The sequence below is a fragment of the Myodes glareolus genome, chromosome 5, assembly GCF_982192425.1.
Source record: "Myodes glareolus chromosome 5, mMyoGla1.1, whole genome shotgun sequence".
In the NCBI taxonomy this organism is placed as follows: Eukaryota; Metazoa; Chordata; class Mammalia; order Rodentia; family Cricetidae; genus Myodes; species Myodes glareolus.
The window spans coordinates 114,400,125-114,425,305 of NC_142030.1; the positions used below are offsets into that span (position 1 = coordinate 114,400,125).

At 42.2% G+C, this 25,181-nt stretch overlaps 1 protein-coding gene and 1 long non-coding RNA gene across 2 annotated transcripts; one reads left to right on the forward strand and one right to left on the reverse strand.

Moving 5' to 3' along the window:
• The first annotated feature begins 1,784 nt into the window (after positions 1-1,784).
• On the forward strand, positions 1,785-24,580 carry Serpinb5 (serpin family B member 5). The gene is made up of 7 exons (XM_048443870.3): positions 1,785-1,921; positions 10,306-10,480; positions 12,559-12,696; positions 15,018-15,135; positions 17,353-17,495; positions 21,539-21,706; positions 22,993-24,580. Exons 2-7 carry the CDS (start codon positions 10,313-10,315, stop codon positions 23,383-23,385), a joined length of 1,128 nt encoding a protein of 375 aa, XP_048299827.2. The 5' UTR covers positions 1,785-1,921; positions 10,306-10,312; the 3' UTR covers positions 23,386-24,580.
• On the reverse strand, positions 17,368-19,138 carry LOC125406781 (uncharacterized). Its single transcript, XR_007234012.3, has 2 exons — positions 18,694-19,138; positions 17,368-17,582 (listed from the first exon to the last, which is right to left on the reverse strand). It is a non-coding gene; the product is annotated as an uncharacterized LOC125406781 (long non-coding RNA).
• Positions 24,581-25,181: the final 601 nt, after the last annotated feature.

Genomic DNA, 25,181 nt, shown 5'->3' on the forward strand with positions numbered 1-25,181 from the left:
AAGGCTGGGTACACTTGGGGACATTGTCCAGAGCACTTCAGCAAGTGAGTGCTCTTGTCAGGAAGAGCTCTGTTTAGTCATTTGCTGCCAGGCCTGTCTAATTTGTCTTCTGCAGTCTAATTATGCACTTCTGCTTCTTGGTTTCCAGACCTTCCCGGCTCTATGAAGTCCAAGAGCCCTGCTTTGATGCCTCTCCAGCATCAACTGTAAAGCAGAAAGATTTGTGCTCATCTGTGAGCTACATTTGAGTGTGTGGTCACACGCCAGTCTTACTGTGTGTTAATGTCAGGTGCTTTAACTCACTCAGGTCTTCTCTTCCTACTGTGCTATTTGTAAGCCCTTCAGGGACAGGGAGCACAGCACATGCCTAAGTATGGGGCACCTTTAGCTTTCAAACCATCAGAGCCGTGCTGTGCTCAGGTTCCCCAGGAGCTGCTGGACTCCTCCAATGGAATTAGCTCCTTCCAGGATGGGAAAAGAGCTAACAGGAATGTAGCAGAGGGAATTAAGACATGGAAAAGGGCAGCCGACCAAGCACTAAGATTTCAGATTTCAGATCTCCTAAGATCTTCAGATGGCAGTAATGAGGAGGCGCAGTCCAGTGCTGAACAGAGGGTGTGGTCGGTTAGCTGTTAATATTCCCTTCCAGTTTCTGGACCACTGTGTTTATTCTGAGAAACAAGCAAAGCACTTCTAAAGTTTCCACATGTATGTGAATATATATTTCACTTTACAACTGAAGAATCTGGGGCTAGCGAGATTAAACATTTTGTTTAGGATTTCTCCAACAGTAAGTGGTCGAGACAGTTTGCAAACTTGTGACTTTGCCCTCGAATCCACATTTCCCTAGTACAGCTAGACACTGAGGTGTTTTCTGAGGTGCCCTGGCCATTTTCCTGTCTTTATGATCTTGCTTTCCACGGTACACTGAGGCCTGGAATGGTGCTTTCAGAGTTGAACTCATTTTCGTTCATGAGTTTGATTCCGATTATAACAAGATTGAGGATAAGGGAGAGGAGAAGCTATTAAGGTACCTTACTTCAGTCAGTCAACAATCCTTCATTGACTGCTTATGACAAATCCTAGAGATGCCAAGGAGTGCTGCTAAGGAATGAGGGAGGCTGGCCCTTATCTTTCAAATTCTAGTAGTCGGTGTGGAGGATGGTGAAGTAAAAGGTTATGGTGAAACAAACTAGCCTAAGAACAAGGAGCATAGGTGATAGCTCCGGAAAAACAACTGGCTCACTTTTGGGTGCTTCCCAGAAAGCAGGGTAGGGAAAGAACAAATCCCACATGTCAAGGAGCTGCAGGAGATCTGGAGTTGTGAAATCAGGCTTCCCCCAAACGTTTCAGAGCAAAGCTGTGTCCTCTGCCGGGACACATCCACTTTGCAATTCTATCAAACTATTTCTGCTATAATCAATTTGATATTGCATGTTTTGTCTGTAACGCTATGCATGTCTTGAGAACGAGCAATGGCACTCGACGTGGAAAAGATGGAGGTCAAGTTAGGCGTTCATAGTAGTTTTCTCTATCACCACCTATTCTATTCTTATTTTCCCCGTTCACCTTCTGTTGCTGGCTCTGCAGGTAGGCCTGCCTTTATTCTCTCTTACATGCATTCACTTAGTTCAGGGCTGGCTCCACCGACAGACTCTTCCTGCCCGAGCTTGTCGCAGGCCATCTGAAGCTGTGCAGACTGCAACAGCAAGTTCGGCCTGAATCACGTCTTCCAATTTTGTTCAGGCTGCCAAGAGTTATGAGTAAGAGCGCGCTGTGGGCGGGGCCGGGGTGGGAGGCGAGGGCGTGGCCACAGGTGAGCCAGCTCCTCGGGCCCCAGAGCAGGGCTTTCACTGACACTGAGAGTCTACCTCCGCCTGTTTCCCTTGCAAAGTGTTTCCCAGAATACCAGCTGCTCAAGGTAAGCATAGTGGGGCAACAGGGCTGGTGACTTCCCTCTTCAGGACAAGTAATGAAATAGTTAGGGGATTGACTCCAAACGGTGAAGAAAGTGGATAGATTTCATCAAGGGTAGCCCGGCTTCAGTGTGATGGGTCACAGTCCCAGCTCCCAAAGCGTTTGTGCGTGGCTCTGGGAGAACCATCACCACGCCACGTAGCCACCTATGCACAGAATATGAAGAAAGCAAAGAACAAGGGTTTTGGGTGATGATGTGGGGAGCAGCAGTGATTTTTGGAGAGACAGAGATTGTTTCCAGACTTCCAGACCTACCGTGGAATGTAGGACAGATTTGTGATGCAGGGTGTGGTATTTAAGGCCTGGAGAAGGTTGAGAGGAAGAGAACCAGGGCCAACCTTCCAAGTGGGCCGTGTGGGGTTGAAATGGAGACTGTTCCTGTAATTTTACACGTTAGATCAGTGTTCCTTGTCTGACAACTGTGTTCTAGGCAGAATCATTCTCTCTTGGTCCTATTAGACTCAGCAAACTTGAAAAAAAAATCGTGTATTTCCACACAAATTCCTGAACTTTTGAGATGTGCTGACTTATTATCTCTTCCTCATGGGTAACAATGATAATAATAATACAAAGTTTTATGGTTTCATTCCAACATTTCATTCTGAAAACTTGATTTAATGCAATAGGCTGTTTCATTTGCCAAAATTGGATCTCAGACCTGGGGGACCTTGACCAATTTTTGCTCAGCTGCTCAGGTTGAAGAAAGGTTCAGTGGTAAAGTGATGTCTACAGTCACACAGCTGAAGGTGGGCCGGCTTAAACAGCAGAAGGCTTCGGACTGGCAGTCAGGCATGTTTTATCACATAAATTCAGGCTAAACTTTCCTTCTTTTCCATCTCAAGAGAATCTTTAACAAAATTGTGTTACAAGCATCAGTCACCTTAAGGTCCATGCAGGCCCTGCTGAGTACCTGGATGGGTGGAGAGAAGAAAGCTTTCAGAACAGGACTCCAGAGAGTGAGTCAGCAGATTTGCACCCGTGCCTCCCAAAGCCCCACAGGATGCCACTTCAGCCGCCTGGGTTTGACTCTGGAACATGCAGTCTCAGCAGTTTGGGTCATCCAGGTGTGGCCGCTGGCACTGTCTGGCAGCGATGTAGTGGACCAGCAGTTAAGGTCAGGCTCCTCCGAGGTTGGAAATGACAGATTGTCCTCATTACTGAGGCCTGCACTCTACTTTCCTGACATGAAGGCACTTTCTAGACACCTTTACCCAATCACTTCATTTAATTCTCATAGTATGGTTTCACATAAGGAAGCTAGAGAGTCTCATATTTTTTTTTAAAAATCTGGTTCTGGTTTTCTCCTCCTAGAGTCAGAAAGTGAACTATAGAGGCAGTGTTCTGTTCTTATGCTTTGGGTCAAATTACTGCCCAAGGACCAGTCATATCAAAGCTCCAAGAGGGATGGGCTTGGTGGGCAGAAGCCTGTGATCCTAGCCTCTTGAGAGGCTGAGGCAGAAGAATGGCCAAATTGAAGACCCACTTGGGTGAGACGGAATTTAAGGTCAGACTAGGTAACATAGGAAAATCTTATTTTAAAATAAAAGATTTAAAGAAATGGACTGGGGTCATAGCTCAGTGGTAGAGCCCTTGCCTGGTATGCATAAGGTTCAACCTTCGATTCAGCAATGGGTGAATAGATAAATAAATACCTAAGAGAGGTTTTCCACCAACTCTCCTGTCTGTGCAATGAGGCAAATTAGTCTAAAGGATAGTCGGAATACTCTGGTGTGGAAAATTGCCTTTTTTGTTTCTTTAGACAGGATCTCCTATGTAGCCCCTTGAGATGGCATATACTATATAGGACAGGTTCACCTTGAACTCACGGCTCATGGCAATCCTTCTGCCTCAGTTTTCTTGATATTGATATTACAGTATGAGCTCTCAGGCCTGGCAAAAATTTAGTTATTAAGAAATGAAGGAAAAGTATGCACATAGTCCCCCCTCTCTCTGTGTGTGCGTGTGTGTGTGTACACATGTGTGTGAATTCACATGTCTATGAGTCAAATGAACGTGGCAGACAGTTTGTAGATAGGTTGACCTATATCATTTAACTGTGGGCATGCAGGACAACAGTCATATGCTAAGACTGTCTCAGGTAAAGTCAGATGCATAATCATCTTCCTACAGGGAGCTTTTACTTTCCATACAGCTTCAAGATGAGCACATTTGAGGCTCACTGGCTTGGATGCTTTGTGCTCTTGCATAAGGACATCATAAACTATTCGTCCAGAGAAGTGAGCTCTCCTCCCTCATCCTAGTGCATATGGCTCCATTCATTCATTTTATTTTATTTTTAATAGAAATAGAATGAATTACATCCTATCCTCTTCCCTTTCCTTCCTCCAGCCCCTCCTAGTTATTCCTCCTTAATTCTCCCCATTTCCTCAACAAGTTGATAGCCTCTCTTTCTTTGATTGTATTTGTTATAGCCCTTTACATGTGTTGTGCTGTCTTTTGTGTGTGTTTGTGTGTGTGTGTGTGTGTGTGTGTGTGTGTGTGTGTGTGTGTACAGAACCTGCTGAATCTGTTTTTGTTGTTTTGCTCGTATGGTTACAAGCTGAGCACTCGGCGTTGGACAGTCAATAAGAGGCTCATCAAAAAGGATGAGTTCTTCTTCTCCCAGTCATCCTTAGTTGCTTATAGTTCTGTGTCTAGGTGTTGGGCCCCTCAAACTTTCCACACTTCCATGTTAATGTATCCATTGATATTGCCATTGTTCTGGTCCTGTTTCTGCAGCCATTTCTAGGAAAGACTGTTTCACAATAGATTTCCTGGTATTTTGAAACTTACAATTTTTCCATCCCTTCTTCCAAAATGTTCCCTGAGTCATAGATGTGATGTAGATGTCTGTTGGTGCTGGGTTAGATCTGTCAATCTCTACATTATATCCAGTTGTGGTTTCCTGTGCCATACCCTCCATTTGCTGTAAGAGAAGATTTTTTTTTTGATAAGGGAGAATAATGAGGAGGAGGCTCTAGGTGGGTAGGAGAGATAAAGATTAATATAGAAAAGAGAGACAAAGGACAAATAATACCAAGGTTATTTGATAGGCCTCAAAGAATTATATTATTTTTTATTTAATTAAAATTATATACAGTGCATATAAGGTAATGTGTATATCTATCCATCATCTATCTATTTATCTATATATCTATTATATATCTATATCATCTATTTATATATCTATCTGTCATCTATCTACCACCAACATTCTGTCTATCTGTTTATGAATCTTCTATCTATTTTAAAGGAAGTTAAACTTCTTAGGCTGCCAATGCTTCCCATAAGAACCATAAACTAACAAAAAGGACAAAAAATCCAGTACCAGACACAAGAACCCTTTCAAAAGGTTGGCCAGTGTAGGCCAAGCAACTTCCAGAACAATATAGATAATTGGTTTAGTCCTTTGTTGCCTAGGAGGGTTGAGAATGGATCCGTATTGCTGAAGGCACTACACATTTAAGACACAAGACTCAGAAGACTCTAGCTGGATCTGACCTGAAAGTCTCTTTCCTGCGGTCTAGCTTCCATGGCTCCAGAAAATGCTATGCAAGCTGCCAAGAGAGGGAAGCTGTTAAACAGCCCTACCCAGCTGTAACACCTAAGAACTGTGACAATTACCACAATTGTCAATTTGGCAAGGTGTGCAAAAGGTGCAGTCAGTGACACTCACGTGGACATAAGGCCCACTCAACAGGAGGGAAGCTATGCCTGGTCCCGGAAACCCAGCCAGCTTCCAGGACTAGTGAGGTCATGGACCTTAGAAAAGGATCTACTGACCCCACTTTACATAATTCTGTACTCCATTCTAAACCTCATCTTATCCTCACACTTACAGCTAAGTGTGATTCTTCTAATTTGCTTCAGTTGTCTCTGCTCTCCACTTTTGTCTGATTAAGTCCACCTTATCCTTTTAGGGTGACTCACTTTGTTGTCAGTGCTTCTCATGAAGTGTCTCTGAGATTTCCGCTAGGGGTGAGGTGTTTCTTAGGGTTCCCATGGTAGCTGATACACGCTATCATCACATTTGGGCCACTACCTGATGCCTTGGTGAAGGCAGAAGCTAGGATGTGTGCACCTTGGGATGCTTTTGTTTTTTTTCAATTGTTTTCATTTATTTATTTTTATTTTATGTGTTTTGCCTGCATGTATGCCTGTGTACCACATAAATGCAGTACCCACAGAGGCCATTAGATCCTCTGGAACTGGAATCACAGATGGTTGTGAGCCACCCTGGTCCTCTGAAAGAGCAGCCAGTGCTCTTAACTACTGAGCCATCATTCCAGTCCCCACCTTGAGATTCTTAATGCCTACTTCTGCCTGGCTTGAGTTAGGTGCTTACAGCTTATATAATGAAGTAATCAAAGCATAGATAGCTTGAAACATCAGATGCAGAAAGAGCCAGAATTCCTTCAAGTATGAAAATCTTAGGGGAAAAGTTCTGTGTCATTCAAATCAACCAACTGAAGAAACAACCACAAGACCCAAACAAAAGCAACATCCCTCCTACACACAGAGGAAATCTTGGTATCTTTGAAGGGGATCATTAAGAATACAGTATTTTTTGAACTTGAGAAACTTCAGAAAAAATTAAATGGAGCAAAAACCCCATTAAGAAAGAAGGTGAGGTGGTGTGGTGGGGAGGTGCTGGGATGGGATCTGGAAGGAATGGATTCTAGGTTTGGCCTTGTTACTCTCACTCCCTGTGTGGGAGGCCTGGGAGAATCTCTCCATCTTCCACTTCACTCATTTTCTAAATGAAGAGGTGGGGCCAGGGTAGATCTTATCCCGCGTTAAAGGTTTATGATTGTACAATACCTCAGCAGGGAACTACAGAAACAAGGCTCTTGACTTTCAGTTCTCATTTTTCCTAACAACTGAAAAAACTAATTAAGATAAAATATAATCACATCATTTTTCTCTCCTCCTCTGTCCCACCCCTGTTATCCTCTTCTACCTCCCCTCAAATTCACAACCTCTTCTTCTTTGATTATTATTGTCCCGTATTTTTTATAAACACATAAACATATAAGTACAGCCTACCGAACAGTCCTCAGTGCTGCTTGGATGCTTATGGTTTCAGGACTGACCAGGCTGGTGTTGTTTCACGAGTTAGGGGTTCACCCCTGGCCAAAGGGTTATAAATTCTTGAAAACTGTATTTGTGTTACTGCTTGTGGGATCATCCGACTCCTTCCTGTCAAGATGGAAGTTACTCCAATGTGGGTATAAAAGGTGAAGTTTTTTTTTCTGGGTTAGAGTCAAATAGAATAATATATTTTTTTTAAAACTTGGGTTGTGAGTCCAACCTTTAATGTCTGAGCCATCCCTCCAGCCTAAATAGTATTTTAAAAAAACCTGATTCTTGGATTTTCATGAAAATTGAAGAAGACAATCCTGTACAAAGGCCACACAAAGGTGGAAACAATTGAAATGGTTTTAGCATTTTGAGTGCAAATTTTTAGTCACGTAAACTTATTGTATGGGGCTTATTCATCTGGATTTGGAATTTACAACTTTTAAAATAGAATTTGTGTGTGCAAAATGACCTATGTAGGAACTTCACACTTTTTTCTGGTATTACTGTCCACATGTCTGAGATTTGCTTAAATTTGTAGTCTTACAACATAGGGAGACGTCGGTTGGCTGTTCTCAAAGTCTTCTCCCCAGCTCTCTCAGAGGACACCAGCTTTGCATCGTTTTTTAGGTCACTCGGGACAAATCCCAGAGACACTGATGTGATTTTCCATTTGATAATTGGTTGATTTCCTAATTGGGGGCTGCGTGCCAGTTGTCTCGTTGCTGCGACAACGTACGTGAGGCAGACAGCTCAAGGCGGGGTGTACTTCCTTTGTCTGTCAGTTGCAGAAGACACAGCCCCTCGTGACAGGGAGGGGACAGCAGGGTGGGGCGAGTGAGGGTCTAGTCGCACTGTGAATCCACAGTCAGGAAACAACATGACTGACGCTTATGCTCAACTTGCTTTCTGTTTTCCATTCAGTCTGGGAACCTGGACCCCTAGAATAGTGCCACCCATAGTTAGAGTAGTCCTCTACCTTAATTAATCTAGAAACTACCTCACAGGCATGCGCAGAGATTTGCTTCCATGGGGCTCTAAATTACATTAGTTCACAGTGAAGATGAACCACACCACTACAACACTCTTCATACATATGCAGACCTTACACTTGATCCCTTGGGCTGCATTGGACGGCTGTACTGTAGAGACTTAATACATCCAGGGCTGCTACCTTTCTTTACACCCAAGGAGGATTTTCTGAACAAGGCAGACATGTGGGTTTGGACTTCAAGTGCTGAGGCCCACCATGCAGAAGAAGGTTCTCTGTGCTGGCGGGAGCCGTGCCATCTGTCACGTGTGCAGCCGTTTACAGTTTCCAGCCACAGCCTGGATCCAAGCCTCACATTGTAATACAGCACTGGTATTAGTATTGTGATTAGACTTATTAAATGTTGACTGAGTCTATGCAGAGTCATTTAGGCTGAATGGATCTCAGCATGCTGGAACTACGGAAGGGCAGAGTGAACGTCTCCTTACACTCTGACATGCTTCCTGGAGGAAGTATTGAAAAGTTTGCGGGGATCTGACTTTAGGTTTCTCTATTTGGTGAGGACACAGTTCCTCATTTCCCACACAACTCGGGTTGAGTTGTGGTTGTGGTTAACTCAGAATTGTCAGGGTTAAATATGCTACTAAAGGAAGCCTGACATTTTGTTCTCCAAGTCTCTCACATATATTTCCTTAACTTGGAATCAAGAGTCTCTCATATGCTCCCTCGTGATGGGCAGATGGCTCCAAGCCCTCCACAGACATACAGAAGCAGGGGATTCTGCTGATTTCTATTCACTTCATGCTGGTCAGCCTTTATGCAGAGTTGATGATGTCATGGTCCCACCTGAGAGAAGAAATAGGACTAGTGGCTTAAAAAAAGCATATGTGCCCACCATAAGTTTTGGGTGCCTTGTGATAGATTTGTAATAGGCACAAATTACAAATGTGCTCTTGCCATACTTATCATAGGCATAAGCAGAATAAGCAGAAGGTGGATGTCAAGGAGAATGGCTGGTGGTCACCAGTGCAGTGTGTGTGTGTGTGTGTGTGTGTGTGTGTGTCCCCACGCGTGCCCGCAAGTGAACGCCTGTGAGTGAGCAAGAGGAGAAGGGGGTAGGAGGTGGTTGGTGGTCACCAGTGGGGGAGGTGGGAAGGTCAGGGGATGTGACTGGTGGTTACCAGTGGGCTCAACTTTGGCTTTCTTTTGCTACTAACTGTGATTTTCAGATTCTCAGGAATATTATGATCTATTTGAGTCATTCTACGTACAGCCCTATAAAGAGAATTCTGAACATTGTTATGAACCAGGAATCCAGTTTTTGTTTTATTCTCTTGACTTTGCATTTGCAATTTCTGTTTAGGTCTGAGATGAAAATTGTAATCCTGTCCATGTACTTAACTCTAAGACATTTATGGGTCCTGCCTAAGCTGTGTAGGGGTTTGCTCTGTCTGTATGTATACAGGTTATCTTTCCTTTCTGTGTCTCTGTATCTATATTTTCTTTTCTATTCTTAGAAAGACACTTGTCACATTGGATTAGCCTCCACCTAACTCCAGTATGACCCCACTTTAACTAATTAAAACTACAGAGACCCTCCTTCCAAACAAAGCTAAATTCATAGGTATTAAGAATTAGGAATTTGCTGGGCAGTGGTGGTGCATGCCTTTAATTCCAGCATTGGGAGGCAGAGTCAGGCAGAGCTCTGTGAGTTTGAGGCCATCCTGGTCTACTGAGTGAGTTCCAGAACAGTCTCCAAAGCTACATAGAGAAGCACTGCCTTGAAAACCCAAAAAGAAAAAAGTTAGGAATTCAGTGTATTTTTGAGAGCAAAGTTATACACTTATTAAATATTAAATAGAACAACATAATAGTGCTACAATTACTTTTTGATATACAAAGAGATATTTTGTCTAATTTAACCTAATTGAAATAGTGATTATAAAGCAGACTGAGTTTTACTAATGCCATCTGTTGCTCTGACTGCTTGCTGAGGAGGTGGCGCCAGGAATGGGCACCTGATGCTGGCCACAGTGAAGCTGCTGTGGAGAACAGCACACACAAAAGACATCATGCGCCCCAAGACATTTGCCTCGAGGTTCCTTCATGTCTGCCTTTCTTTTGAAATTTACCAAAAGTTTCTTCTTGTCTCCTGCCCAAGACCATTGCTTCGCTGAAGTAGATTTCTTACTGCTATTGGCAGGATGTAGCTGAGAACACATCTTACGTTGGAAATTAAGTCCTGTGCTTGGTTCCAGGCCCACGATGGACTCCCTAAGACTGGCAAATTCTGCTTTTGCTGTTGACTTGTTCAAACAACTATGTGAAAAGGAGCCCATGGGAAATATTCTCTTCTCTCCAATATGTCTCTCTACTTCCCTGTCACTTGCTCAAGTAGGTGCCAAAGGTGACACAGCAAATGAAATTGGACAGGTAAGCCACCCAAACCTTGTTTTGATTTTGAATGGGGATAGTTACTAGAATTCATAGTCAGGGCCTGAGATAAAAGACATGTAGCTGGACCATCTCCAGGGCTCTCTTAGTCTCTTCTAAATGTGAACATTCACTTATGGGTAACATGATCTATATTTAGAATGGGTAGCAGGTTAGGATGCAGAATATGGGGGTCTGACAGATGTTCTATTCCCCAGTGACTGTCAGCAAGTCACATGGCATCCCTTACCTGACATATCTGAAGATCAGTCCATGACTTGTTAATACTCCATTGCACACACTCTTGGTAATGGGAAAAATCTGTCCCCTGCCTCTTGCCCTACATTCAGAGAACAAGAACTGCTCTCAACACAATTTATTTAGAACTTAATATTGAGATATGAGCTCAATCACATTCTACTCTGGTGTATTTCCACTTTCAGAAGTAACATTTTAAATGATCTATCTTCAAGCTGGGACAGATAAAATAAATTGCATGCACATATGTTTTAGAACACTGGGGGTTTGGTTATCTCATTTGAGAGGCATGGAATAAAGCAAATTTTCCCATGTAAATAAATACATAATTATATAGATGTTTCATAGTTTCTTTGGGGCTAAGCTTGATTAGCTGGGTAAAGTTCTTCAACGATATGATTTTCTTGATTGCTGTTCTGAGACTTCACAATCTCTTAGACACTACTGTAATTACAATTCCGTATTCCAATTCCATTCTATTATTTTTTATGTAGATTGATGTAAGGTTAAAAGACCCCTTTCTTTTCACAAGCTCATCAGTATTTAAAATCACAAGTATCCATAAAATCATGACCCATAAACGTTGCCCAGATTGGGATGAGAGACCAAGTGAGGCAGAGGCAGCTACTGGAGCCCAAGGGAGAGCTGCTGTGCTTTCCCGCTTGACCTCCTCTCCAAATGCTCCAGCCCAGCCTCCACTCTCACTTTTCATCTCCTTTTCCAGAATGGTTGCAGGGCCTGTCCATTCCTCAACCAAAAGAAAAGTATTTCAGTGCATGTGACATATCTGTTTTTGCCAACACTTCTGGTCTTTTTAAATATTATTTTTCTTAATTCTTGGGAGCTTCACAATATATATACATATTCATATACATACACACACACACACACACACACACACACACACACAATGGAACGATAATGCTCATCCCCATTTACCTACTCCCTTCAAACCCCCCTCAACATGGCTTTTTCCAAGCTTCATGCCTTTTTCCCCTGACAATCTGCTTAGTCCAATTGGTGCTGCCTATATGTGTAGAGGTGAGAGATCATCCCCAGAGGCACGGGAGATGTGCCAGTGGCTATGCATTTTCTCAGTTTTGGAGAAGCCCCTTTTTGCAGTCGGTGGCAGTCAACACTGACATGCATAACTGGTCAAAGTTCTGAAACAAGAGACTGAGCAATCAGCAACAATGGGCCATCTTTTTGACCTCTCTTCCCCTCATAACACTAAGGCTCGTGAAATGTGGGAGAGGAGGCAGCAAGAACGTAGGACATGGAGGATGTGGGGAAGTGCTGTGACATGCAAACTCCTGGGCCTGGCAGGGTCAGAGCACCCATCAGCTTCCAACAACTGTGATTACCTGCACTGCAAGACCTGAACCCGACACAGACAGACAGACAGACAGACAGGCAGGCAGGCAGACGCTCTCAGGTGCTCTTTATGCCTCATGCCTTACTGAGGAGCTACTGATGCCAGGATTCCTTTCTTCTTCCTTCTTTCCTTCCTTCTTTCCTTCCTTCCTTCCTTCCTTCCTTCCTTCCTTCCTTCCTTCCTCCCTCCCTCCCTCCTCCCTCCCTCCCTCCCTCCCTCTCCCTCTCTCTCTCTCTCCCCTCCCTCTCTCTCCCCTCTCCCCTCTCCCCTCTCCCCTCTTCCTTCTCCCCCCCTCTTTCTTAGAACATGGGATCTTGGGATCTGGTTCAGGTCCTCATTCTTGCAGTGCAAGCATTTTATCTCCTTGACCCCCATAACAATGTTTTATTTTATTTTACTTCATTTTATTTTTTGATAATGGAATGCTTTTTTTTTTTTAAAACAGGTCCTTCATTTTGAGAACGTCAAAGATGCACCCTTTGGGTTTCAAACGGTCACTTCTGATGTAAATAAGCTCAGTTCCTTTTACTCTTTGAAGCTAATCAAGCGACTCTACATAGACAAGTCTCTGAACCCTTCTACAGTAAGTCATTTCTCACAGCTCGGTTGTGCTCCATCCCAGAAGGGGCATGTCACTCTGCAGGCCCACAGCTTGTTCCAGCTATGGTTTGAGGCTTAGGAAAGGAAAGCGACCCTACTGCAGATGCTGCAGGATGAAACAGCAGTCACTTCTGGCTTGGAATACAGAGAAGTTTATCCCTTTCCCTGTGAACTTTAATCAATCCTTCCTCACCCTCAGTCCCTTTGGAAAGAAGGGATAATGGAAGGACCAACTAGTAAACAGATCTTCAGGAGGGCTCAAAATGACTTGCAATAAACTCTCTCTTTAAACAGTGGGGCACACACTGCCTGAGGTTGTCTTGAACTTCCCAACTCTTTTTTAAAATTTGTCCAGATAGTGTTTAGAATCAGTAGGAAATAACCGACACAAATGACTAGTTTTCATCAGATGTGAGTCAGAGCTGTATTCCTAGGCCAGTCAGAAAGACATTGTACAAAGCTGCCATAGTCGTTTAAGTCAAGGCATTTCTTGAAGCAGTCATATGAAGAACACTGTGATCCCCTCCTGTTAGGACAGTTGAGAAATAAGTTCCTAGATATTGTTGTGAGTTCACCCTAACGGCGTGAAGACACACATGCACAGCTATTTTTGTTCCAGCTGTCACCTGGGAAATGAAAGAATATTGAGATGTGCATTTCATCTGAGTATGGGAGCATGCTAAAACTCCCCAAGTGATGTCTAAAGACTTGTCATTGGCGGTGACAGTGGAGGCTCTTCACTTGCAGTCTTTTGATGTTCTTAGGAGTGCTGGCTGCTCCCGTCACTCCACGGTTGACTTTTAGCTAACTGGAGCTAAGTTAGCTGGGTAAGGCTGTTGTTATTCTGAAGGAATTCAAGGACAGGGTGACATGGCATCCAAGTCTGTTAGCATGCTTGGACTTCCATTCCATATTTAGAATTATTTTTACCAAACTTTCATTTTCTTCTCTTCTCTTCCCTTCCTTTCTCCCCATTCTTCCCTTCCTTTCTTTTCCTTTCTCTTTTCCCTTTCTCTCCCCTCCCTTTCCTTGACATTTTCTCCCCTTTTCTTTCCCCTTGCTGTTCTCCCTTCTTCCCTTCTCTTTCCTTTCCTCCCCTCCATCTCGTCCCTCCCCTTCCTCCCCTTCTCCTCTCCATTCCCCCTTCTCTTCCCTTTCCTCTGTTTTTCATCGATTCTCCTACCATGAAGTACCTGCAAATTTACCAGCTGGTACCCTGAGGAGCAGCTCCTAAATTTAAACCTCTCAAGTATTTGTTGAAAGCCTAAGTTCATGACCTCTTGTCTCTTGTATCAAGATCAGTGTGGGTAGGATTTGCATTTTAAACAAGAATTAGAGTTAGACACAGTGCTATGTTCTTTACAGTCTCATGCTTCACATTTCAACGGGCAACTCATGGAGATCTTGCTAAAAAGCGTAGTCTAAGTCAGTCGAGGGGCCGGAGAGTTCATTCTAACAAGGTCTTAGGTGATACTTGACTTCTGATCTTTGGACCACATTTTGAGTGGACTCTAAAGAATATTCATTTATTTTAGTGGAGATAAGGGTTTTTTGCTCATTGTTTTCATTTCTGATTCTTATTTTTGACATATATATATATATATATATATATACATATATGTTGTGTTCATTATTTGTTCTTGTGGCAGTGATAAAATACTTTCTAGAGGCAAATTAATGGGAGAAAGAATTATTTTGGCTCTAAGTTTCCCAAGTCCACGGCTGCTTGGGCAGAAATGTCAGTAGGAGCAAGTATCGGAAGACAGCTGTTCACATCATGAAGGACCAGGGAGTAGAGAGTGACAGGAAGTGACAGTGAGAATATTATCTCCAAGGACCCCAGTGACCTTTGTTTTCCAATTAGGCTGTATTTCTCAGAATTTATAGGAAGTCTCAAAATAGCACAGAAACTGAGAACTAAAAGTTCAAATCTTAAGTGTCTGGGGCATATTTTAGTTTAAAATGACAACTGCATATTTATACTATGCATGTAATAAATATAAATAAATTTTTTTGAAATATTGGGATTTATACTTTAACTATACATATTTAATATAGTATTTCTTTTGTTTTTGACAGATGTGATAATCAATTGATAATTTAATAATTGTTATATCTTATAACTGAAGAAATAAAACATCTAATACAAAGAAAATACTTATTTCTACATGAGGTTTCATATGGTGTGACCAATTTTTGAAAATGTATGCATAGTAATAGATATTTAAGGAATTCATTTCTTAGCATTAGCTCCATCTACAGATGCTAAGAGCTTTGTGATTCTGTGAATTGGATATTTTTCAGGAATTTATCAGTTCTACAAAAAGGCCGTATGCAAAAGAATTGGAAACTGTCGACTTCAAAGATAAACTGGAAGAAACGAAAGGTCAAATTAACAGCTCTGTTAAGGAGCTCACAGATGGCAAGTACCCTTTAATGTTCTGTCAACAACTGAGTAAGGAGGTCTCCCTGCTTAGGAATGCTTGCTTCAAGCCTAAAAGTATTGAACATCTGGAAGCTTCTTTGGGTAATTTTAGTGCACAAGCTAAGTTCTTTGCCCGTCAAGGAATGTCAACAACTCCAGTTTCTGGGCATTTCTTGTATCAGCTCATAACTTGGCAAATTATATGCTTTTTTTTTTTTGCGTGCTTTGCTTTGCTCTATGACAAGCTGCCACATGCCCTGGTAGGAGCCCAGCTGTTCTCTTTATACTATGGCTTTTGGCAAGTCACAAAGTCAGGTTTTAAAGTCGTGAAATGGGAAGATGATCCTTGAATCTACTTTCAACTAAAAATTTTTACAGCTTTATCAAAACTGAAAAAAAAATCCAAACAGACTTAGACAAATGCAAATCTAGAACAAAGCAAACCTAACAACCAGAGTGGAAGTTTGTCCCCAATCTCAGAAGCTCTCAGGCTGCCCACATTCAAGTCCACTCCCGCCCTCTCTGCGCCGACTTCACCTCCCCCATTAAAAGTCCCTGTGAGTTGTCTCCCTTGCCAAGGAAGAATCGGAACTAAGATGGTTTGGATTGCAGTCAGTGACTAGTTCTCCTTTCGTAGAGATGTGTTTGTCCAGGGAGGCCTGTTGGGAGGTAGAAAGTTAATTTGAAGGACTGGCAGTCACTGACGGCTGCGGAGGGATACGCTGCTGGGGTGAGGAGACACACTGCTTTTGAGAACTGTCAGAGCCCAGCATGGCATCCCATTTGAGTACTGCCTCATGAACGATGTGCACCTCTAACAACACGGAAAAGCAGGAACTCTGGAGTCATTTAGAAGCCAGATTCAAATCCAGGAACCACATATAGATCGTCAACACATTTAGGTATGGAGCTGCAATTTACCGAACAGTCAAATGTGGCATATCTTAATGAAATTCACACGTGATAGCTGTGAGACCTCCAAGTATATCATGTGTATATACACTACATGGTAGTCATAAACATATATGCATGTGGATATATATATATATATATCTCATACACACACACACACACACACACACACACACACACACACACATATATATGTTACTGAAATAAAATTTCTTTGGTCTTGCATGGGAAGGAAAAGCTGATATAAACAGCACCCGGTTGAATACAGTTTTGAATGTTAGAAGCAGAAAGAAGCTCCGGCTTAAAATCGCTGTTGCAGCTTTGCTTATAAACATCTAAGTTTTCTCGCAAAGAGCTTTCTATCTTGGCATCTCAATAAGTTTACAGTTTCTGACTGGAGAGGGTGGGGCTTAGGGAGAATTCTGAATTTGGAAACAGAAGCAAGGTTTCAGCTGAAACTCTGCCACTATTGGCACCTGGATTTTTATTAGCTCTTTGGGTTTCTTTAACAAAGTCATCACGTAGCCGTCATAGGTGGCATCGGCAGGACTGAGCTCAGGTTGTAGGGCCTAGAGCATAAAAGAAAATTCAGGCTCTATCTTATAGATTCATTAGTTAGCATCTGAAGGCAGTGGTGGCAGAACACTGACCCTGTGCGTGGCTCATTAAGATGGACACTGGGCATGACTTGAAAGTTAGAGGTTAGGTAAGTGACAGTGGTTTGCAAAAGTGCCAGGTGCCATTCAAAGCAGAGGAGTGTTTTTCTTAAGGGGGTTTCATGGTTGTGCTCTGTGGGCTGTGGATGACTTAAGGCCTGAGGTAATTATGATGCGACTGCACTTGTGAGTGTTACAGCTGACCTCCAGTCCATCAGCTGCCTCCAAGGAGTGAGCCTGGGAAAGGCGTGTAGAGTTGTAGAGCGAAGATGTAGCCTCAGCTGAGCACAGCAGAGCAGCCCTTGACCCCTTCTGAACCTCAGGTTCCTCAACTGTAAATGGAAAACAGTGAGGTGATGTATGTGGAGGTGTGGACACGGCCAGGTGGAAAGCGCCTGTCTCCTCATCTCAGGAGTACATCTCAGCTGAGTCAGAAAAGGCTTATTTCCAGTCCTAGAGCTCTTTGAGATGTCTGGTCTGGAAGAGAAGGAGGACAGAAAAGATGCCCCAAATGGGACAGCCTTGGCTACCAGTTTTTCCGGGTGTGATGCTAATGAGTGATGGATGCCCAGTCAGTGAACAAGCATGCAGTAGCAGGCTACTTCGATGAATGACCATGATGTGTGGTTTCTACAATAATTTGCAGGCCATTTTGAGAACATTTTATCGGAGAACAGTGTAAGTGATCAGACCAAAATCCTCATGGTTAATGCCGCCTACTTTGTTGGAAAGTGGATGAAAAAATTTCCTGAATCAGAAACAAAGGAATGTCCGTTCAGAGTCAACAAGGTATGTGCAGCATGAAGAAGGAAATGGGTTTCAAATCCTGGCAGCAGAGCAGGGCTCGGGGACTCTTGGCGTGGATGTGAAGACGTCCTGAAATCAAGAAGGGAAGAGAAAAGGAAGAAAACAAAGAATCCACATTAGAGGCCTTTGGGTTATCAGGAAAGTTAGACCAGTTAGGGATTGTGTTCCTGATTCAGTCATCTTACTTTTATCTCATTTTATTAGTTATCTGGTGATAAAAACCATGGTTTAATATTCATCTCTTACCCCTTCCTCCTTTCCCCTTTTGGTAGATCCCAGCCCATTCCCCAGCCCAGCCCCAGCCCCATTCCTCCCCATCCAGCCCAACCTTCCACTCCCCAGTCCACCACTCCCCAGCCCAGCCTAAAGCATTTATAATATGTTTTGAGGCACTGACTGATTATGAAGAAAAAAATCATAGCTTTACTCATCCATTCCTAGGAGTCATTATAGAAAGAATTAGAAGCTCATTTTTCGGGGCAGTATCATTTAGGCTACTGAGGTGGCTGCATAAGAACTAATATCTGTAAACGAAGGACCATTTTAAAATATATTAAACCAAAGAATCAAGACTAGAAAAATCTTGAAAGAGCCTGGGGAACCTCAGGGGTCTGTGTGTAATTTGGTTTTGTTTGAGAAACGTGACTTGTGTGAATATTTGGGCCAGCAAGACGCCTCAGCAGGTAAAGGGACTTACTTCCAACCCTCATGGCTTGTGTTGGGTCCCCCAAATCCACATAGAGAGACAACTTTCGCCAGTTGTTCTGACTTCCACATGTGTGCATGTACCATAATGCTTGCATATGTTTGGACACACACTTCTGAATAAATGTAATAATAATGGAAACACAGGCCTGAAGCAGTCAACACTTTAGCTGAAACACTCAAGGTGTCTCACTTTGTGGTACGATGCTGCACTTCTTAGTGTTCAGGTTTCCCAGGTCCTGGATTGCCTGGTATCATCCTTAAACATAAGTTCATTTTGATCATATTCTTTCTCCTCTCCCAGTCTTCTCAGAACCTCCCCAACTCCCTCCCCACACAAGCGCATGATGTTCTCACCCCCTTTCCAAACAAACAAATGAACAAACAAACAAACAAGAAAACAACAAAAGCCAAAAGATATAAACAAAATAAAAAAGAAAGCAAGACAAGAATAGCAAACAAAAAGCACACTCACAAAAGCCACGGAGTGTCTGTGCTGGCATTCCCTGGAGTGTGGTTGATAAACCCAGGGACACTCCGTTGAAGAAAATGGAGTTCCCCTTTCCCAGCAGCTTTCTGGTTAGGGTCGACTTGGTGTCCACTTCCTCTTCTCAGTGCAGGGATTCCATCTAGCTTGAACTGTCTCAGGTCTTGTGCATGCTGTCCCAGCCTTCATGTGTGTATCAGTCCTGCTGTGTCTGAAAAATGCTGTTTCTTTGATGACATCTACCACCTCTGCCTTTTATAATCTTCCTGCCTCCTCTTCTACATATTTCTCTGAGCCTTGAGGGAGGAGTCATATACATACATCCCTTTTAGGATTGAGCGCTCTGAAGTCCCTCACTCTGTGCACACTGTCCAGTTGTGGATTTTTTTTTGGTTAGTTACCATCAACTGAAAGAAGAAAGTTCTCTGATGATGATACTCTTAACTATGTGTATAGCCAGGTGTCATTAGGAGTCATTTTATTGCCATGTTCCTTCAGCAGAATAATAGTAGTAGCTTTTCCCCTGAGCCCTGTCTATTCTCAGGTTCTTAATGCTAGAATCAAGGAGAAAATCCTTTTCGATACCATCTTGGCCTGGGTTAGCTAGATTGGCTTCTGTAATTCCCCCTTTCCCTCATGGAGTTTATGTCCACACCCTCTCACATCAAATATTCTTTTCTTAAGACAAATTTGTTCAATTAGTGACTGAACTTTATAAGGGTAAGGATGGTGCCTTTCTCACCTCGGTGTTTACAGTTTCTTACAATCAAGCACTCTGCAAACTTTTGGATGAATAATCAATCAATTTTCAAAGTCCAGCCCCCCCAATTTTTTTTGAGACCATCTTATGTAACCCAGACTAGACTCTAACTTATAACATATCCTCAAATGACTCTGGCCTTCTGACTCTCCTGTCTCTACCTCTCCAATGCCGGGATTCTAACCACTCACCACCACACTTGGTGCGTGTATTGCTAGGGATTCAAACTAGAGCTTTGTGCATGCTAGGTAAGCATTTGACATAGTGACCCACATCCTCAGCTCTAAATCAGTGTCAGATAAAATACGACAGTCCATGATCACATAGTTATTAGGGAGGGAGAAGCACTGTTAGTGCCCCTGAGGGATCCAGAGTCTCCCCGGGTGCTGGGTGCTGGGTGCTGCTGCTCCTGCTGGATTCAGAGTCTCCCATGGTGCTGGTTGAGGGGGGCAGGAGATCTTCCTCACACTTGATCTCCTGAGTTCTTTGACTACAGTGGACTTAACTGACTGCTAGGAACAGGGCTGGTTGTCTACCAGACATGTGTTGGTGACAGCGGTTACTCTTTAGACACCTCAGACATTGCAAGTTTGCACATAGGCTTTTGAATGGCTCTGGGCATTTTTGATGCTGTCTGCCATTGAGAGCCGGAGCAGCATATACTTTTCAGCCTCTGCTCTCACAGGGGTGGGGGTCACCTCACTACCAGTCATGTCAGGATGACATGGCTCATTTGGTGGATGGTTGACGCTCCTCCCTGGGAAGGGTCAGCAATGGGTCCTAGAGTGTGAGTGGAATCTCAAGCATGTGGTAAAGGGTGTCTCTTGTGGATTCGCTGGGGTCACTCACGGAAAGGCAGGGGGTGGAATTGCTAAAGCATGTTTCTGACGGGAGAGAGAGAATGTGTGTTCTTCCTTCATTCTTGCTGTGACACCAGAGCCTGGAAACCTAGCCTCTGAGCAGCTCTAGGGATGATGTCATGGTAGTTCAGTATCTGCCAACATGCAGTTAGACTTGACTCTGTCTGCATGGGGAAGCACACTTGTTTTGAATACGGGTCCTATTACTTCTCTCCTGAGTCCTTTGAACCACATTTGTGAATCACTGAGTGTTTGAGTGATGGTCTTAAACTGTTTCTCATGTACCTTGGTGTCTCCTTTAAGGGCTAGACCACACTGATGAAGTTATACTAAGAGCTTAATGTGATGTTTATTCTGAAAAATTATGTACAGATCTACAAGTTATGTACTTAAATGCTTGAGACAAGAAGTGGTTTAGGGTTTAGATTTTTCCCCCCAGATTTTGTAATACTTCCATTTATTTAATGAATTATCTTGGGGTTGAACCCAAATTTAACTAAGGAATTTGTTTATTTCATATACATATTAAAAAAATAGTTGGAAAGTAATTTTAAACATTTTTTCTCCCTCCTTTCCCCTCTATCTTTGTGTGTGTGTGTGTGTGTGCATGTGCGCGCACATGCACGTACATTACTAGAGTGTTGAACCCAGAGCTTTGCACACAGTAGGCATGTCTTTAGTTCATGTGGTTCTGAGACAAGGTGTTTCTATGTAGCTCAAACTGTCTTTGAATTTGCTATGTAGCCCAGGCTTGCCTTCAATTCCTGGTTCTTCTGCCTTTGCCTACAGAGTGCTGGGTTACAGGTGCCTTCTCCCATATTCATATTAATTCCTTGTATTTTGATATAAAGTCAAATTGAGCTATTTTCATTTTTTATGTGTGTAAATATAATATAGTTTTTATCATGTGGAGTGCATGGTATAGTAAAGTACATGAATAACTTTCAAATGAAGTCATAAAGTCATCACAGGATGCAAGCAGTGTGGCTTTCCCTGTGTGTGCTTAAGCTACAGTGATCCAAAAGCATAAGAGAAGTTAGTATATTTCTATCTCTATTGTCATTCCTGTCTGCATTTCTGTCTCTATATCATATAGATCTCTGTCTATGTTTGTATATGTGTGTTTGTATAGATATATTTATATGTATATATATATATATGTATTTTTTAATAAATTGAACATTAACCCTTTTAAAACTTTCTCTTCTAACAGACGGACACCAAACCGGTACAAATGATGAATCTAGAGGCCACGTTCTGTTTGGGCAACATTGATGACATCAATTCTAAGATCATAGAACTTCCCTTCCAGAATAAGCATCTCAGTATGCTCATTGTGCTTCCCAAGGATGTGGAGGATGAGTCCACAGGTCTGGAAAAGGTCAGGACACAGATGGGCACTTAGACAAGAGAACAAGTGAGAGGAGGGAGGAGCAGGCTCGGCCCTGCCTCACACACCTTAGCCCAGTCATCTTCAAGGGCTTTGAGGTCCACTTTGGCTCTTTTCTTCTTTAAAGTGAAAACAGCCAACATTTGTTGCTACAAAAGTCTTCCAATAATTTCCTCATTTAGTTTGTATAACATTCCTACAAATTAGAAGCCATTATCATGTTCTTGTTTACTGATGAGGAAAGCAGTCATAGAAGCGAGTAGTTGATGGCCACATGACCAGTCAATGACACGAAGACCAAGAGTTTGAGCTCAAGAGGAAAAAGAGCTCTTAGCCTATACTTCATGTGGTAAATGGACAGATCAATAAGCCCATTAACCCATTAGTTGCAAAACTAGTTAACTATAGTGATTTTTTGGTCCTATTAATTTGTACCAAGTGAAAGTGCGAATATTAATGAAAAGTAGCTGCTGTATACTAACAAAAGACTAAATTATTCCTTCCCTATTAAAAATGCACCCACACCAGCTTGTGCCTTTGCCATGCCCTTGGCTTTTATCCGCACCAGGAGAGTAACACAGGTGTGACATTAGTAGTAGGGAACTGTCATTCTCAGTGGCACTTGTGGGAAGGGCAAGGAGACATTTGACTTCATTTGTTACATGAAGAATTTTATGACTAACTATTTTATGCTTCATTGCATATCTATCTTTTAAACCAGTTGAAATAGTTGTATTCATCACCTGCAATCTAAGGAGCAGATCAGAGCTAGTCTGAGTTCCCATCGTAAAGAGAAAAGGAATAGTTTCTAATTAACTTTGGTGGTATGCCTACATCATGAATAATACAAACTCTTTTGTAAAGAAAGTATAATAAACATTCAGCGGATTTATACAAAAGCTTCTAATTTTATATTCATTTTACTGTGGTATATGTAACATCATAATCTATGTGTTTGCTTCTACAAAAAGAAAAACAAAACTGTTCTATAATTTAAGCAAAAGAGAGCCTTCCTGTAGGGTGGGGAGAAAATGTCTGGGTGGCTGGTGGATTCTATATGAGGAACTTGCTGGGCCATCTCCAAACCAAAGTTGATTTAGATTGTTCAAAACTGGTCTTACAGTAACACTTTCTGTTTTTAATCAAGGTAGATCTTCCTTCCTTCCTTCCTTCCTTCCTTCCTTCCTTCCTTCCTTCCTTCCTTCCTTCCTTCCTTCCTTCCTTCTCTTTCTTTCAAATCAGAAGTAAATAAAATTCTTTCCTATTTTGTCCTTCAGATCGAAAAGCAGCTCAACCCAGACACATTGTTGCAGTGGACCAACCCCAGCACCATGGCCAATGCCAAAGTCAAACTGTCTCTCCCAAAGTTTAAGGTGGAAAAGATGATTGATCCCAAGGCTAGTCTGGAAAGTCTGGGTCTGAAAAGTCTCTTCGATGAAAACACATCTGATTTCTCTGGCATGTCAGAGACCAAAGGAGTGGCCCTATCAAATGTGATTCACAGGGTATGCCTAGAAATAACCGAAGATGGTGGTGACTCCATTGAGGTGCCAGGATCCCGAATCTTACAGCACAAGGATGAATTCAATGCTGACCACCCATTTATCTATATCATTAGACACAACAAAACACGAAACATCATTTTCTTTGGCAAATTCTGTTCTCCTTAAGTGGCAGGGCCCTGCTAAGTCTCAGGTAACTTGTCTGGAGTTGCAGATCTCTGTAAACTTTGTATGCAGACAATCACTTTCTATACAATAAATTGTTAATTTTGATGAATCAAGAAGCAGCTGGTACTTGTTTATATGTAGCCTTCACACTAACAGACACTTCTTTTCCAATTCCTCCTTATTTTCCTTTGTCAAAGGAAATGGCACATGCTTGTAATGAAAGAGAATCACCTTAGCAAAGAATATGTGTTCTTCATTTGTCAAAGAGACATGGAAGACATTCTCCTCAGAACTTTGCCTTTCTTCCCTGAGAGGAAGAATGTTCTAACCCTGTCACAATGCTGTGGGTCCAGAACCCAAGAAATAGTTTTTCCAGGATCTTAATGGGAGATTTTAGAAAGATGGCATGTTGCAAATACTATATATTATGGAACTCCACAAATAGGATCTGGAATATCACCTTGTAAATCAGTACTTTAATATTTCTGCTAAAAACATAGGTTATTCACATAAAACAGGTACATAAAGATAGTTCACAAATGATCACTAGTTCTGAAAAATGAATAAGTTGTCAGCTCATGGAAACACTTTGCAGATCATTCTAGATCTTTGGAGTAGTGGATAAAGTTCTGGGCCGATTTTAGCTGAAGACTAAGACCCTTGGGGGAAGCTTAGCTTTTACAAAAATTGACTTTTGTTTCTCCTAGCTGCCCCACCTGGTCATTTGGGTGGTATGGCTGCTGGAGGGCTTCGAGCCAGATCACAGGGGTCTTCACAACTTCAGATCTCCAGGGATTCTCTTGATGATCAGAGAGTTTGTGGCTGTTTAAGGAACTTTCCTTTTTTGTCTAATGTGGCAGTGGGAAAAGGACGGGATCTCAAACCTTCAGAAAACACAAGAAAAACGATTTAAGTACTCATCATATGTTGGAATATGTTTTTTCAAATCTGGCTATTGGATAACAGTTTGTAATCTACACAAATAGTTTATTAAATGACTCTGATAAATTAGTTATGTTGCAACCCAATCTGTTTTAACTCACCCCCAGAAGGAAATATTTGCTGTGGTTTTTTCTTATCTGCCTCTCCTTTTCCAATTTATTGCCATTTATTGTAAATAAGTTTTTTTTCCTCTGAAGGTTCAGTGGTGACTTTTTTTTCTGTGCTATTGACAATAAAATATTATTGAATTGTGTGCCTTGTTCTTTCTCTATTGGCTTAGAGTTACTGTCTTCTTCATTTCATTTATACATGTAAATGCCTTCTGGAAGGTGGCTAATATACGAACAAGAATACAAATACTATTCGTCTTTCTCCCTGGCCATTGGCTGTTGCACTCTGTTATTCCAACAAAGACAAAACCAGGAAGGTGTCAGCAATATTCAAGCACTTACAAGTTATTTGAAATTACAGCCTCCCAGGAGGACACGCATCTTCTCTCCTGCCTTTTCTCTTCTGCTCCTTCCCCAAAACGTAACTTTACAGAAACCCATAAGGTTATGATGTTTCCTTAGTTGGTGCATTTTTCTCAACACCATATTAGTTTTTTTCCCAATTACTTATAATGTATTTGAACCTGATAGTCAACACCCTTACAATACGCACAAAATGAATGTGTTTTCTTTTGCAATAAATATTCAAACACACCCACTTCTTTAAAGGGAAATGACTCCTTGTACAGGAGAACCACTCTTGTTCATTTCCTCCTCCCAACCTACAAATAAAATACGGGATGATTCTGGAAAAGGTGAATAAGTGGGAAGAGGAGAGAGAAGGTGGTGCCTCTTGGCCAATGG

What these genes read in the sequence shown, in the direction of transcription:
- Serpinb5 (XM_048443870.3), top strand. Translation starts at nt 10,313, where the DNA reads ATGGACTCCCTAAGACTGGCAAATTCTGCTTTTGCTGTTGACTTGTTC. An exon ending in AGTCTCTGAACCCTTCTACA is followed by an intron (nt 12,697 to 15,017) that starts GTAAGTCATTTC and finishes GATATTTTTCAG; the next exon opens with GAATTTATCAGTTCTACAAA. An exon ending in TGTTAAGGAGCTCACAGATG is followed by an intron (nt 15,136 to 17,352) that starts GCAAGTACCCTT and finishes AATAATTTGCAG; the next exon opens with GCCATTTTGAGAACATTTTA.